Here is a 17,551-nt window from a genome sequence, read left to right on the forward strand (position 1 = left end):
TGAAGGGACGGACCAGGCATGCAGGCACTGGTCAAGCTGATGTAAAGAGCAGATCCCTCAATGCGTGCAAGTAAGTGTAAACCAACACCACAGTGTGTCACTAATAAAAAGAGCAACGTTTCAGCAATTTTAAAATAAGATTTTAAGGTGCAACCTGTAGATAAAATTCGATCAGTTCAAAGGCTCGAGGAGCCGTATTTTAACATAAAACAATGCGGAGCACTGTGCTCAATTAAGGCGCCAAGCGGAGTCGAGAGGAAGCTGCCACCATCCCCCTTACCGCAAATTCCGGTGCCTCCTCGCTACCTTTATGTCCCTCAAGTAGGGGAGAGCTAGAGCGCTAACCGCTCGCCTCCCTGCGTGTGTCTGGCTCTGCCCCGCCTTCCGCCCCCGTGATAGGCTGAAGGGACGGACCAGGCGTGCAGGCACAGGTCAAGCTGATGTAAAGAGCAGATCCCTCAATGCGTGCAAGTAAGTGTAAACCAACACCACAGTGTGTCACTAATAAAAAGAGCAACGTTTCAGCAATTTTAAAATAAGATTTTAAGGTGCAACCTGTAGATAAAATTCGATCAGTTCAAAGGCTCGAGGAGCCGTATTTTAACATAAAACAATGCGGAGCACTGTGCTCAATTAAGGCGCCAAGCAGAGTCAAGAGGAAGCTGCCACCATCCCCTTTACCGCCGTTCTTACTAATTCCTGTCTCACCCTCAAAGTTCAGCTCAGCTTTTTGCCTACACAGGGTTTCCATTCCTAGACTACTAGGAATAGTCTGGGGTTTTGGGGGTGTAGTTCCTCCTCGTCAGACTTTGCACTTATGTATGGGAAGCCGGCTGCCATATTACCCACATCCTCCCCGGGGCTGAGCAAAGTTTTCCTTAAGGTTTTTATCACAGCCCGTATTCCCCCTGAACTCAAGTGATTGACCTTAGGGGGCAACCCCCAAGCTTAGTCGAGGGCCGCAGGAATGGTTAGTAATGGTGGAGTTTATTGGGCAGTTTGGGGCCAGTCAATCTACCATATCCAAGGCACTGTATCTGTTTCTTATTGGGATATTGTACGCAAAATCCAAGCCTGCAGGCCCACTACCACTGGCAGGGTTTCCGCGAACACGTTGTCTCTCCCGTGTTCTTTGCTGGCGCCCAAGCAATTCCCCATGTGTCATGATCGGGTAGAAGTAGCTAAGGTCAAAAGCCCTGATAGCTGTTCTCTGATTTTGGCATGACCCCTCACAAATATGTGGAACTACCAGTCTATCGCCAAAGTTGACTATTACACAATCTCCTGCGATGTCTTTATTCCTCCACCCTACCCAACTTACTCTGCGGACAAACACAATTTGGCTGTGTACATTTGGGGGCAATGGTCTATTGATATTAAGACAGTGGATTGTTTTATTCTTTAGCTGGGTAAATGTTTCTGAGCAGCCCTTGTCTAAAGTGGAAACCCCAGCCAAAACTACCACAAACGGGACAGACTCCGGAGGCAAATCAATATGCACTAGAGAATTCACTGACATGTCTGGTCCCTTCAGATTCCCTTGTACAGTTGTGGCTAAACCCTCTTCCACTGCTTGACAATGATCTCTATTGCCCCTAATAGAATCGCAATTTGCAACAGAAGTTCTAACATTTGCAGGAGTGTTGTCTATTACAATGTTCCCACAAAGTGTTCCCTCCTTTGGTACTTTTGGGTCTGGGGCATTGGCAGCAATAGTCACGTTCCTTCCACCGGAAACCGTGCGTCCTTCCCTTAGTATCTGCTTGGCCTGGCCATCTGCTTGAATAAACTTCTGGATACAGTCTAAATTGGGCACTTTAGAATGTTCAAATTTCGCCAGCCTTTCCTCTATCAGAGTAAGTCTAGAAGCAGGGGTTGAAGGGAGGTAGTAATAAAGGCACCAATATTTGTGATAAGGCCTTCATCAGTGAGAGGAAGCATTCCTATCGGAGTCACCGTTGGTTGAAGAAGACCCGGGGGGAGTTTCCACATGAAGTGGCCCCGGGCTTTGGGAATTAGCACTGAGTACACTTCTATGCTCATTCAATTTATGAAACTTCGCTTTTTTCCCCTTGTTGAGCCTCCATCACGTTTCCTTTTCGGGATTGCCGCTTCATTGTAAGTTTGTTGGTTGGGCAAGCCTTTCTCAGTTATCTCTGGTGATGCACTTGCAGTTGGTTGTTTTGGAATCGTAACAGACAATGCATTCTTTTTTTTTTTTTTTTAATTTTTGAAAACCTTTATTGTGCACAAATGAAAGAACAAATACGGGCCTACAACCCTCAGGCCGGCCACGACACTTAGTCAGCACAAGTGCAAGCAATACGGGTCCCCAGCTGCCACAGACAAAATATCAACAATCAATGAGCGTTACACTGGAAAGAATCCTGTCGCCGGGGATGTAATGGCAGAGTTTTTGGCTTTATTTAGCAGTGATATAGACCTTAATCTTGCTCACATCTAGTATAGGTGTTCTTAGCCTGTGTTGGCCCTTTTAAGCCCTTTTTTCCAGACCTAGAAGAGGATAGCTGCTTAATATGATAATATGCCTTTATTCTTGACTTTAACCTGTCTATTGCCTATTGGCTTTGACATATTAGATGTAGGTATTCTGACAGAGCTAAGGGGCATTTCATCCCTTTCAGGCCTACAGGCCTAGAGCTAGAGGGACTCCATTTTGATGAAGCTGAGAGGCTTTTCAGGGTAAAGGCAAAGTTTATAGTTAAGGCTGTTGTTCGCTTGGAGAGAACCGGCTCAGGCTGGCCCCTATCGAAGGAATGTATTTTTCTCCACTCCGAAGACACAACTTCAGGCTGGCCAGCTGGGAACGTGTCCTTGGTACGGGGAGGTACAAGAATTTGGTGGGCGGCAGGTTACTGGCCGTAACTTTCCATGAAAGGACAAGCTTCCATATTAGCGAGCTACAGGAGAGGAGGAGTGTTCATTCCAGCTTGTGTGCAGTTCAGTTCAGTTTGGAGTTCAGTTCAGCGTGGTGTGCAGTTCAGCGTGGTGCTCAGAACAGCTTGGAGCACAGAACAGCTGGGAGCTCAGTTCAGCTTGGAGCTCAGAACAGCTTGCAGAGAGAGAGAGGATGTCTGCTGGAGCTGCAGAATAGAGTGCAGTTCTTAAATGGAGAAAGAAGGCAGACGATTGCTGAAGATGAGGAGAGAGAAAGCAGTGCAGAGAGCATCAAAGAAGGCTGTCAGCTGGAGCAATTGGACCAGAGGCGTGGTGATGTGGTGAAGGAGGGAGAGACAGAGAGAGCCCTAATCCCACCAGAGGCAGAGAGAGAGCCCTAATCCCACCAGAGGCAGAGAGAAATCTTCCTTCTAATAGGTGCGGTAGTCTGAACCATCACACTTACATCTTAATCTTATCTTTATTCCCTAGGCTTTTGCATTGCTAATCTTTTCCCTTTCAGCGGAGTGTTCCTGTTATGTTTAATCTTTTCTCTTTCAGCGGTGTGTTCTACCTATAGTCTTTGTCAGTTACAGATCTGTATATGTGTATTTTATTATTGTAATAATAAACATCCCCATAACTACAGTGCATGAGTTCTTTTATGATAAAGCTAGCCTGGCTTCTGGCCAGTTGCTGTTGAGCCACTGATGGATCAGAAGGGAGTAGGAGCGCTTAAATCAAGAAATAACTCAATCACATAGTGTGTATATCTTTGTCCCCATACAGTGAGGGTAATCTTCTGTCCTGGTAGGTATTACTGTTTGAACAGATGCTACCCCTGATCAGGTAAGTAATAGTGAGGGAGAGAGGAGACCTGCAACTAAGGGACTAAGTTAGTACACCCTCCCATAATCCTGTAAACAGCGTCTTCTGTTCCAAAGCATAGGTAACCTTTTTCCTCCTAGTCAGATGTTATAGCCAGAACAGATGCTGCCCCTGATCCGGTAAGTCTGAATGAATAGGGAGAACAGGGAGCCCTTGAGGTAGGGAATTGTTGACACTAAGTAATTTGGCTATCCCATAATATTATTGTAGTAGTAGATCCTTAGTGAAGAGACATATATATAAAGGTGTTCATAGGAATGTGGTCGTCGTTGATATGCGGCGTTAGTGAGAACGCTGGGGAGGATTACCAGCGCGTATACCCACAAGATTGTGGCTTGAATAAGTGAGAGCGCCAGGGGGGACACTGGCGTGGAGATCGACAGGATTGTTGATCGTTTGGAAAAGGGAGCATTGGGTTCTGCAGGCCCATGTGTAGTCGCACCGAATTGTGCGCAATATCTGCCCTAGGGTAGACCGGTCTGGGTCTGAGTGGCCGCGAGACCAACTGATGTGAATATAAGTGTGGTGTAGGGTATGGATATCCCTAGTAATCAGTGAGTATTCTTAGTATCCCTATAGATTTAGTGGTGTTTTTAATAATATGAGCTTGTATATTGCGAGTTCCCCATCCTCAGGTAGGTACTCAGGTGCCTGGATAGTTGGTCCTGAGGAGGGTTGTGATTACGTTCTGGCTGGGTTGGAGGGGCCCCTAGGGGCTGATCCCATCTAACCAGAAAATCCAGCCATAACAGGGGAACAGGAGAATTGAAGGTTAATTTTAAAGTTTTTTATGTGTTTCCATCATAAGAGAAATCAGTGAAGAATAAGAACTTAGGAGATTCGGGTCCTCACATTTACTTCACAACGTGAGCGAGCGGCGTTATGGCTGGAAACATCAACGGAAGTTACCACATCGAGCAATTTGGTGGTGCAAATTAACAGCAAGATCATCTTTCAGCATTTACGCACCCCCGTCGGCGCCACTCCCTCCCTACCCACCCCAATCTCAGACCCAGAATCGAACCAGAATAAGAAAGCGCAGAAAACAGAAAAAATAAGGCCCATAGAACTAATAAAGAAACCGAAAATCTTGCCCCCCACCCTACACCAATGCGGAGGCTACGGCCTACCCCCCCCCCCAGCAGAGTGCCTGTCGCCCTTTAAAGAACCCGAAATATAGAGAAGAGAGAAGAAGAAAGAAAAATGAAAGAGAAAGAAAGAAATCTTAACACTTATAATATAGGGAGAGAGAAAAGAATGAACTAGTCTAATCTCCCAGAAAAAAGAAAGGTGGGGAAGAGCCCATTCGATATCAAGTCACCCAGAGTCCCCAGCCATACATAGCCTCCACACCATGTCCAATAACAAATTCGGGAGACATAGAACCAAGGATAGGAACAAAGTCAGTAACACTCAGATCTCCGGGTCAACACCTAACACGCAGCCCCATCGGGTGGGGCAAAAACCCCCCAGAGCATAGCAAATCTTATTGTAAACGGGGTAAAGCAGCACAATAAACAATCAGCATTGCAAAAATATCGGTCAGCTCATGTCAGACAATCCCAGTTGTACGGTGAGGACCCAGTTGCATGTCTCCCGAACTTAACAGCTGTAAAGTACCCCCCATCCCCAACATGACATCAGAATCAGGACTTCATGTACGACATAAAGGAGGGAGGGACAACGTAGGACAGTGCATTACACATTGAAGAAGCGTCCCCCCCCGGGTCCCCGCCCGCCCAGCAGTCACGTTTCATAGGAACAAGGACTTTCCTAGCCCTGGCCAGATTTCAAGCGCCCCCCTGAACCCGGCTCCGGAAAGGGACCCGCCCCAGCCAGAACAAAGGAGTAAGATGGCTGCCCTCGGCAAGAAGAAGGTCACAAAACACAAGATGGATACCTAGGGTCAGACAAATTAAACACATGTAGCAGTCCCAACCTAAATCCCGCCAGTCCAAAAACAGTACCACAAAGAAAACCGCCTAACCCTGGCCCGATCTCGGATGCCCCCCCGAACACATCCCTCGAGGAAGGCCAACCCCCTCTAAAACAAAGAAACAAACTGGACACCAAGAGGAAGGGGGAGACTCGTAGAAACAAAATGGACGGTGCCAAATACCCAAAAGTCTGTTGTCCTCAGCAAGAGGAGCCTCCGAAGTGTTCTGACAATACAAGCTCCATAGTGAAAAAATCGGAGGCCTTAGTGAAGGAGCTGCCAGGGGGGCCAGAAGTCGCTGAGCCGATAGTCCTGCCGATGACGATGGTAGCAGATACAAAGTGTCCGTCCCCGGAGGGGGAAACAAAGTATCACAGGCAGAGCTGGTAGACGGCCGTCTGCAGGCGCCAATCCCATAATCGTCGGACTCTTCGTTACTGGGAACACCTAGAAACATAATAGCCCTCTCAGGCATTGGCATGGGGCTGTGCAGTCTTTGCTGGGTACCGACCCTCCGCTCCCGACCCAAAGCGAAAGCAGCTTCATCGAGCTTCTCGTCTAACCTGCGGGAGCAAAGACGCAGAGCCGATCGCAGGTCACGTAGGGCAGCCAGGATATCTCCACAGGACAGTGCAGGTTGCGATCCCTCATTATCAAAAGCACAAGAGGGTGCGGTCAGATCGGCCCCCAGCCCGGACATGGTACCGCAGTCCCAGGGCGAGGGCGGGCGCTCTCCATCATACTGCGACACAGCAGACATGTCCCTTCAGCCGACAATCCAATGGTAAAAGCAGGGGCGGGTAAGGCACACAGAAGCAACTGCCCTAGCCACTTTTGCTGCCAAGACCAGCTATAATCGAGCGTCGTCAGCAAGGAGCCGCCATCGGCTCAGTCAATTAATCAGAGCAAACGAGCAGTCAGCCGATGTCAGGCAAGCCCCGCAGTGGGGTCTACATAGCACGCACCCCACACCAAACAAAGGATCTGACCATGCAGTACGATCTTCTCTGCAGGCGCGATGTAATCTCGACGCGGTGCAGTCCACGGCCACCAGTGTACTCCGGTCCGTGTATCACGCAGAAGGCAGACTTTCCCAGGCTCCAGGTGTCGCGCAGGCAGATCGGCCGTCTCCGCTCCCTCGAGGTCCGGCAGCGAGCGGCGGCACACAAAGGGGTCCAAGGCTGCAGGACAGCTTCTGAATTATCTCCAAGCTCCGGACGAGCAGAGATTCCGGAGGAACATGGGCGAAGTCAGCACGAATTCCCGTTCTGATCGCCGACAAAATGCAACAGGATTCCAGGCAGGATAGTAATGCGGGGCTCAAGGGCTGGCGGAGCCGGGAGCCTACACGTCCGCTCCGGTCGCCATCTTGGCTCCTCCAACAATGCATTCTTATGGGTAGTTCTACCTTCCTGGACAGGCTCCTCGACAGTCAGGCATACACCTCCTCCGGTGGGCCAAGATTATCACCAGTGCATAGGACCCCGGGAGCTGTAGCCCCAAAGTTGGTTCTCTCTGGAGTCCGTGCCAAAGCTAGACCACCCAGTGAAGAACGCTTTACCAATTCAAGTTCCTGGGACACACGGCGCTCTGTTATGGCTATTTCATGGGTCAGCACCGAGGTAACCCTTGTAATAAACTGGTCCAGGGTCCCAACCACATGGCCGCCAGAAGCCGCTTTCCTTCCCTTTCCCTCACGACCCAACATTATAGGTTGTTCAGGTACACAATGTTAAGCTGTTAATTCGTCGTAAGAGTTAGATGGTTGCTTCTAACCTTCAGTCTGCAGGTGTTAGAGGGGGCCCAGCCCAGCCTCCACCAGTCTCCAACAGGCTCATACGGGCCCGCCCTTGGCCCGGGCTTTGCCTGGTACCCGCCCGCGCGCATCCCGGGAAGCGGGGAATGCAAAGTACTTAATAGGCGTTCTCCGATCTCGGGCAAATCAGGCACAGGTGCAGGTGGTGCTCTCGCCCCCTGGGATGGGACTTGCAGTCCCTCTTCCTGGCTTCACAAGCACAGCAGAGTGCAGCGACTCCCACGAAGCGGGAGCGGCAAAAAGTAGCATGCGGGTGTCCTCCGTTCTCGGGCAAATCAGGCAGAGGTGCGGGTGGTGCTCTCGCCCCCTGGGACTTGCAGTCCCTCTTCCTGTCTTCACAAACACAGCAGAGCGCAGCGGCTCCCGCGAAGCGGGAGCGGCAAGAAGTTGCGTGTGGGCGTCCTCTGTTCTCGGGCAAATCAGGCACAGGTGCGGGTGGTTTTCTTGCCCCCTGGGACTTGCAGTCCCTCTTCCTGGCTTCACAAACACAACAGAGCGCAGCGGCTCCCGCGAAGCGGGATCGGCAAGCAGTAGCGTGTGGGCGTCCTCCGTTCTCGGGCAAATCAGGCACAGGTGCGGGTGGTGCTCTCGCCCACTGGGACTTGCAGTCCCTCTTCCTGACTTCACAAACACAGCAGAGCACTGAGACTCATTATTTTCACTTTATATAATAAAATATTTTACATTTACTGCTTTAAACTCTGTTACAAAAGCTATATTTTTGTATATTTTGGGACGATATTAGTATCAACTATATATGTTTTCCGATAGTTTCATTCCTACCATTAAACGTATAGGGCGATGATATTTTTGTAAAAAATATTTTTGACAGAATATTTTTGTTACACTACATTATTGTTGTCAATATTGTGTCCGAGATCCAAATTAATATATACAAATATCATCACAAAGCTAAAAGCAACTTCCTCACTCTGACAGCTATCTGAATAAAATGAATAACTCGTAAACAAATGGGCAAAGATTCTAAATGTTGCAGATAAATTAGGGCTCTTCTACATTGTAAAAAGTTCCCTTTTGTCAAAAACCATAAAAAAAAAAAGGCTTCAGTTGGGATGCACAGTATTTGCAAAAAACTATAAAATGCAATGTGCATTGTTATCACTGGGAAACATCACCATATAGTGTACTATATTTACGCGAAACCGTGTCAGCATATATTTGTAATGCAGATTTATTATCATCTTAGAGTTGAATTCCTTCACTACATAATTTTTCAAATAAAATAAGCTCTGACTGTTAACTTATTTCACTAAGTCTCCGTCCTCTCATTGTTTTTTGCATGATGAAATACATTCATTTCTGATTTAGAATAGATACTGAAGAACTCCGGCTTTTATAAGGTCACACTCTCACCTAATAGCCTGAACATGTTCCTAATGTAGTCAATTTACAAAAGGGGGTGGTGATGAACAGAGTGTCTGAATTGAGCAGACCACTCTTACCCAGTCCAAAGATCAGGGCTTGATCCATCACCGTTATTTATCTCACTGCCCCATCCCAGCTCAGAACCTGGCTATATGCAAATCAGTCTGTCCCTGGCCCAGTGCATCATGGGAACAGGGCAGACTAAACTACCAAGCCAATTCTTTACCAGAAAGGAGACAAGCTACCGGGGACCGGTTTCTGGCATTTCAGCCTCTTCGGCCCGGCTTGCTTGAATCCTGATGGAGCAGTGAGAAAGGGACTCATGTCTGAGTATACCCTGCCACACCTATAGTGGCCAAAATCGATTTACAAAAGGGGGTGGTGATGAACAGAGTGTCTGAATTGAGCAGACCACTCTTACCCAGTCCAAAGATCAGGGCTTGATCCATCACCGTTATTTATCTCACTGCCCCATCCCAGCTCAGAACCTGGCTATATGCAAATCAGTCTGTCCCTGGCCCAGTGCATCATGGGAACAGGGCAGACTAAACTACCAAGCCAATTCTTTACCAGAAAGGAGACAAGCTACCGGGGACCGGTTTCTGGCATTTCAGCCTCTTCGGCCCGGCTTGCTTGAATCCTGATGGAGCAGTGAGAAAGGGACTCATGTCTGAGTATACCCTGCCACACCTATAGTGGCCAAAATCGATTTACAAAAGGGGGTGGTGATGAACAGAGTGTCTGAATTGAGCAGACCACTCTTACCCAGTCCAAAGATCAGGGCTTGATCCATCACCGTTATTTATCTCACTGCCCCATCCCAGCTCAGAACCTGGCTATATGCAAATCAGTCTGTCCCTGGCCCAGTGCATCATGGGAACAGGGCAGACTAAACTACCAAGCCAATTCTTTACCAGAAAGGAGACAAGCTACCGGGGACCGGTTGCTGGCATTTCAGCCTCTTCGGCCCGGCTTGCTTGAATCCTGATGGAGCAGTGAGAAAGGGACTCATGTCTGAGTATACCCTGCCACACCTATAGTGGCCAAAATCGATTTACAAAAGGGGGTGGTGATGAACAGAGTGTCTGAATTGAGCAGACCACTCTTACCCAGTCCAAAGATCAGGGCTTGATCCATCACCGTTATTTATCTCACTGCCCCATCCCAGCTCAGAACCTGGCTATATGCAAATCAGTCTGTCCCTGGCCCAGTGCATCATGGGAACAGGGCAGACTAAACTACCAAGCCAATTCTTTACCAGAAAGGAGACAAGCTACCGGGGACCGGTTTCTGGCATTTCAGCCTCTTCGGCCCGGCTTGCTTGAATCCTGATGGAGCAGTGAGAAAGGGACTCATGTCTGAGTATACCCTGCCACACCTATAGTGGCCAAAATCGATTTACAAAAGGGGGTGGTGATGAACAGAGTGTCTGAATTGAGCAGACCACTCTTACCCAGTCCAAAGATCAGGGCTTGATCCATCACCGTTATTTATCTCACTGCCCCATCCCAGCTCAGAACCTGGCTATATGCAAATCAGTCTGTCCCTGGCCCAGTGCATCATGGGAACAGGGCAGACTAAACTACCAAGCCAATTCTTTACCAGAAAGGAGACAAGCTACCGGGGACCGGTTTCTGGCATTTCAGCCTCTTCGGCCCGGCTTGCTTGAATCCTGATGGAGCAGTGAGAAAGGGACTCATGTCTGAGTATACCCTGCCACACCTATAGTGGCCAAAATCGATTTACAAAAGGGGGTGGTGATGAACAGAGTGTCTGAATTGAGCAGACCACTCTTACCCAGTCCAAAGATCAGGGCTTGATCCATCACCGTTATTTATCTCACTGCCCCATCCCAGCTCAGAACCTGGCTATATGCAAATCAGTCTGTCCCTGGCCCAGTGCATCATGGGAACAGGGCAGACTAAACTACCAAGCCAATTCTTTACCAGAAAGGAGACAAGCTACCGGGGACCGGTTTCTGGCATTTCAGCCTCTTCGGCCCGGCTTGCTTGAATCCTGATGGAGCAGTGAGAAAGGGACTCATGGAAGGACAGCGTGGAAGGGTATACTCAGATGTGAGTCCCTTGCTCATTGCACCATCAGGATTCAAGCAAGCCGGGCCGAAGAGGCTGAAATGCCAGAAACCGGTCCCCGGTAGCTTGTTTCCTTCCCAGTGTAAGAATTGGCTTTTGTAGTTTGGTTTGCCCTGTTCCCATCATGCACTGGGACAGGAACAGACTAATTTGCATACAGTCAGGTTCTGAAACTGGGATGGTGCAGTGAGCTAAAAAACGGTGTTGGATCTAGCCCTGATCTCTTGACTGGGTGAGAGTATTCTGTTTAATTCAGAGACTCTGTCCCTCACCACCCCTTGTTGTAAATATTTTTGTCCACCCTAAGCGTGGAAGGGTATACTCAGATGTGAGTCCCTTGCTCATTGCACCATCAGGATTCAAGCAAGCCGGGCCGAAGAGGCTGAAATGCCAGAAACCGGTCCCCGGTAGCTTGTTTCCTTCCCAGTGTAAGAATTGGCTTTTGTAGTTTGGTTTGCCCTGTTCCCATCATGCACTGGGACAGGAACAGACTAATTTGCATACAGTCAGGTTCTGAAACTGGGATGGTGCAGTGAGCTAAAAAACGGTGTTGGATCTAGCCCTGATCTCTTGACTGGGTGAGAGTATTCTGTTTAATTCAGAGACTCTGTCCCTCACCACCCCTTGTTGTAAATATTTTTGTCCACCCTAAGCGTGGAAGGGTATACTCAGATGTGAGTCCCTTGCTCATTGCACCATCAGGATTCAAGCAAGCCGGGCCGAAGAGGCTGAAATGCCAGAAACCGGTCCCCGGTAGCTTGTTTCCTTCCCAGTGTAAGAATTGGCTTTTGTAGTTTGGTTTGCCCTGTTCCCATCATGCACTGGGACAGGAACAGACTAATTTGCATACAGTCAGGTTCTGAAACTGGGATGGTGCAGTGAGCTAAAAAACGGTGTTGGATCTAGCCCTGATCTCTTGACTGGGTGAGAGTATTCTGTTTAATTCAGAGACTCTGTCCCTCACCACCCCTTGTTGTAAATACCTAATGTAGTCAAGCCAGGGTATATTAAAACCATTATCGAGTGATAGACAATCCTGTTTTATTGCTTGATTCATGGATGCCTCCATTTTGGTCCAGATTGAGTACCATAGCAAAATCAGTCACAGTTTAGTAGTGTCCTCCATAAACTTAATTCCCAATGCATGGCAGCAGATATAGGATGAGCCACTCTGTGGGACCGCAAGTATTCATTTAAAAAAGGCATTCACAGCCTTCTGAATGGCTTGACATTCTATGTTCAACCACAAAAGATCCCAGGGCCCGATTCACAGAACTAACTTAAGACAAAATCCTAAACTTACTACTTTTGGTATTCACACAAGTTAGGATTTTGTCTTAAGACAGATTTAAGACAGACTTAAGTTAGGATTTTGTCTTAAGTCAGTCTTAAGTCTGTCTTAAGACAAACTTAAGACAAAATCCTAACTTCTGTGAATACCAAAAGTAGTAAGTTTAGGATTTTGTCTTAAGTTAGTTCTGTGAATCGGGCCCCCAATGATTAACAGTCAAAACACATTTACTATTGTAGCTCAAGCACCCCTCTTTTAAAGCTTTAGAGCTCAACTGACATGCAAATCTAAATACAGCCACATATGTTTCGGAGAACTGTTGTTTGTTTATGGTTCTCAGGTGTATCCAATTTCCAGGGGAGTCTGTTTGCATGTTGACACACGAAAACCTGGGAACTCTACTTATTTCTACTCCATTAATTGGGAGTGGGCATGTTTTGCTACACCCTGTTCACAGATCATGGTGTATGATTTACTAAGTTTTATTTTAAGATCCAGTTGGTCCATGAACTAAGCAATCCCATCAAGAAGTGTTTGAAGGACGTTTGCTGTCTTTGCCATTAGAACAGCACCATCTGCATGTAGGACTGGAATCAGGCAGCTATCTACTAGAGGAATACATTTACATTTTGAATTTAAAAACTTATCTAGGTCATGAATGTAAAGTGTGACAAAAAGGGTGGCAAGAACGCACCCTTGTCTGACTCCCTTTTTAATCTGGAATGGTCTGTACACTCTCCATCATGGCCATATGAACCCTTGCAGTAGCTGTCATAATCAGCCACAATTTAGCATGGTTAACATAGTCAAATGAACTGCTAAGGCCCATGACAGCTATTTGCAAAATTACTTTCTTGGCCCTGTTGTGATTCCCAATCAGATGATTCATGTTCAAATTTTGTTCCTCAGTGCCAAGTATGTTCTTAAAACCATATTGTATATCTGATAATATGGCCCACTGCCTCTAAGAAGCCTTTCCTTCTTCAACATTCAAGAGACTAAAGTTAAGTCTCAATAGGGAAAAGGTCAGCGTTGTTCCTTGCCAGCTGAGTGCAGTTGTTTGAAATAATCCTAGAAATGTCTTGAAGAAGAACTTTCCCATCAAAGGAGCCTATTATGAAGATTATAGACCCTATGAAATAATTTCAAAAGATGACTACCTTATGGACGTGTCTGCAAGTCACTACTGAGGATCATGTTTTCCTGCATTGCCTTCCTATCATTCTGTCACTTCAAGATAAAGCTGGTACAAGATAAACTGAATAAGCAATGAGTACAGCTCTTAGGCTTTTGGAATGAACAAGTTCTGTTTATTTTCATCCTGGAAGAAGTCCTCAAGTAGTGGGGACATCCCTTTGGCATTCAGGCCCCAGACCTAGGGCCAATTAGGATGGGGGGCGGTTTGCCCCCGCCGGCTCGGCGGTAGCCACCGCCGGCCCTGCAGGGAGTGAACCGCCCACCATTCACACCATATTAGGATGGCTGGGGGGTCCACAGCAGTCGGAAAGACCGTTCGCCTCTTTTACGCCAGTCGACTCGTCGACCGGGAGGAAAACTTGTTAAATATGGTGGCGGTGTCATCCATATTACGATGTTGGGGGAGATCAGCCTTTCCATGCGGCCTTTGGTTCTAGAGGCCCGTTGTGGGCCCCCAAGGTGTTGGGGGTGCACATGGGGGGTACCTATGGTACCCCCCTGCATTTGCATGCACAAGGTGGTAGGCATCGCGCTGTGCCTGTCACGTTATGCATGCAAATGTGCAACATGCATTTCTGACATTGCGGCGGGTGCTGCTGACAGCACCGCCCTGAGCAATGTTAGAAATGCAGTAGAGGGCGCATACTAATGTCTATGAAGGGACCGCCGCGACATGGGCGGTTGGTCCCAAGACCCGATGCGATGGCGGATGGACTTTGTCTACCCGCCATAGTAATAGGACCCCTAGTCATGATGATGAATGCATGAATTAAAGGCTGGGGGGGGTTTGCCTGCAGGAATTGTTGACATGAGACCTGTGGAAGGCACATCAGGTGCAGTCACACATTATTTCAAACTGTGAGCCATTTGGAGGAGCCCTCAGCATTCCTCCAGAGGATACAAGATCTATCTATGTTGATCAGGCCTGATAATGGCAATAAACAAGGAAGTACAAGGTATCCTGTCCTGTGTGTAAAGAGGCAAGGACTTTGGAACTGAGCCTTTCAGTATGACATCAGACTGAGCAAAGATGCTCAGCAGTTCAACAGAAGAATGTCAGAACTGGATCAGAGGCAAGGTGTTTCACGGATGGGGCAAGTTACAGCTAAATATCCTTGCCCCTGAGGCAAACGGTAAAGGCTGATTCTATGTCAGCAGGTAAGCTAAAAACAAAGGTGTTTTTTTTTTTATAAACGGGTACTACACATTTGTATACGCATTTCCCCTTTTTGTCCTTCTCTTAAAGACCACCAGAAATATCAAAAAGTACGGTTGCTACATCTTTCTCTTTGCACAACAGTATTAGTTCACTGACCCCACTTGACGAATACCAACATCTCCTCACCAGACATAGGAGACATAGTCTACTCCATGACCTAGCATCTCCATGTTTGATGGCTGAGCTCCTTAACATTTCAAGTTTGCAGACCTAGGCATCCTGGCTAAATGTCCACATGTTCTTGCGCAGGCTACCAAATTTTCAACTCCTAAGACATATCAGTAAAAGTGGAGGAGTTTCTATTTTTGGTTTGTGCCCAATATTTTCAAGTGTATACCATATTCTACTATATCTGTTGCATTTAAAAAAAGTCTATCCTGGAATACAGTTTGGTGAGGGTCCTTTCACTGCGATATCCAGGTTCCATCCATCATCTGAGTTGAAATTTCTCTTCTACCACAGACCATCAAGGAGTGTACGAGTGGCTTTTTAAAGTTTTTTGACGTGTGCATCTGTCTCCCTTCATGTCGAAGCTTAGCAGAGGCTAATGAAGAGTCCTATATGCCTGCCACACTTGACGTATGTATCCTGAATTTATGGTGGCACTTATTTCTACCGGGATCCTCCTCAGGTTTCATGAGGATAATGATTTTGCAGACCAAACCCAGTTGATTCAATAGGTTCTGTTAGAGTTTCCCATTAATGAACCAATCACTTTTAGATAACCCCCCTAATCCTTCCACTGCATAAGAAAGATCATTTTATTCATTTGACATTTGCCAATGTCTGAAGGTTCTTTGTGACAAGAACAAAATGCTCATGGATTGACTATTCATGACTTTTGATCTACCAGGGTAAAGGTATCCTCTTTCAAAGCAGGGGATTGTGAGGTGAATTGCAGCAGCCATTACTTTCTGTCAAGTTAAAAAAAGGTATGGCTGTCATGCTTAGAGTTGAGTGACAATTCATTCAATGAGGGACATCCTAGTGACAACCATTATGTAGGAATACTACATTTGGTCTCTTGCAGAGTTGGCACGTGAAACAGAAAATACTTTCATAAAATGCTAATGTTTGCAGGCAAAGATTCACAGTTTGTGCCCTTCTTCCACCTCAATTCAGAGGTATACCTTTATATCTTTCACAATTGTGCTTCTGATTGTGAACTACAGTGACCTTCTGGGTGGTGAGAGACTGAAGTTCATAGCACATTCTCACTGCCGTTTGGGTGTTTATGGTGAATATGCCACTAAACTGGGAATGATTTTATTAAATATATTAGCGGTGGACCACTGCAGTTACAGGTGCATAACTTTAATTATGCAACATGGGGTTCGGTAGATTCTAAAAATATATTTTTTATAAATAAGAAGACTACAACCCACCTTCATTCCACACAATTACGTACATCTGGATGTCCATGCCAAATACAAAATAGAAACAGATAATTTATTGAAGCCAGCTTTATTTATTTAGTGCACACAGGCTAGGAAAATTAAGAATTCCATCAGACAGTGTTTTATTTCTGGCTGATGAGGAGTGATGCTCCGAAACCGGTCCCAGGATACTTCTTTCCTGTCCAGGGAGGACCTGGCTTGGCAGTTCAGGTTGTACTGTTCCCACTAGGCACAGGGTCAAGACTTATTTACATATGGCTGGGTCTAACTAGAGTGGCATGGTGAGCAAAAGAACGATGGGTTTAACCCAGATCTCTCGATTGGGGGTGTATGCATGATTTATTCAGCATTCCATCCATCATTTGTTTGCGGTTAAACTATAGTTTGGGGGAATTACAGGTTTAACCTCGGGTGCAAGATTTATAGGGTAAGAAGAAGAAACCAAAGATTTCCAAGACTTTGCTTTTGAGGCTTGCGTCTGAGGGTGATTTGGCCTATTTTGTTTTACTGCTCATCATAATGCTTCTTCATTAAGGGCTTCACGTTTTTTTTTTCACGCAATAGAATTAATAAACCATAATGTATACGAGAGCAAACCTCAGTACAACCTTTTTTCTTTATTTTCTCCTATTTACGCAATTAAGAGCTCACATGATAAAATCAGTTAAAATTAACATCTTCATTAATAAAATACTTTTTATCTTTTTTCATATTTACGAAGATGCTTCAATTTAGAACAATCATGCATTATAAGTGCATGATAAAGGGTTGCAATGGAGCAGTCGGATTCATTCAAATTAAAGATATATTAACACTCCTAAAGTGTAAACCTAACTGTAAAGAAACAAGATCACCTTACATAAAGACGGTTGGATAAAGTAATGAAATGTAGGTTCAAACTTGTAAATAGGTCTGATAATGTTCATACAGCATCAATTGGTGTTGAGTGGCTGTAGTTATTATTAGAATTACCTTTTATTCTTTGTTTGGTTATGTGTGTGTACTTTTCTTGAAAATTGCTGTGCTGCTACGTGCTACATAAGCTTCACTACAGACTATAGCAAGAGGTGCCTGTAAACACCACAAGACATGAATTGCTGTGAGGTGTATCCACTTTCAAGTTATTTGTATTCAATGATTGTTAACAGAAAAATACTTCTATTTCTACTTTTTATTACAGGCCCAAAAAAAGGATGGAAAGATGGAAGTTTTTCAGAGTCTGCTTTCAATTCACCTCAAGGAGTGGCTATAAAGAATAATGCCATTTACATTGCAGATACAGAGAATCATTTGATTCGAAAGGTAATTATTGCAAAATTGTGTGTGTATGTTGTTCAAAATGTGGTACTAACTACATTTAATTAGTGGATAGATGAAAAATGAGATTTTCTCAAGATTCTAATTGTAATGCTTTATGGTTTTGGTATGAT

At 46.1% G+C, this 17,551-nt stretch overlaps 1 protein-coding gene across 1 annotated transcript in view; it reads left to right on the forward strand.

Annotated features, from left to right (window-relative positions):
- NHLRC2 (NHL repeat containing 2) overlaps positions 1 to 17,551 on the forward strand; it is a 1,046,453-nt gene that overhangs the window by 489,284 nt on the left and 539,618 nt on the right. Inside the window, exon 4 of the mRNA XM_086922864.1 lies at positions 17,302 to 17,423. Within this exon, the coding sequence (XP_086778990.1) occupies positions 17,302 to 17,423 (122 nt within the window). The remainder of the gene's footprint in view (positions 1 to 17,301; positions 17,424 to 17,551) is intronic.

This window comes from Lissotriton vulgaris, chromosome 5, assembly GCF_964263255.1.
Source record: "Lissotriton vulgaris chromosome 5, aLisVul1.2, whole genome shotgun sequence".
Lineage (NCBI taxonomy): Eukaryota > Metazoa > Chordata > Amphibia > Caudata > Salamandridae > Lissotriton > Lissotriton vulgaris.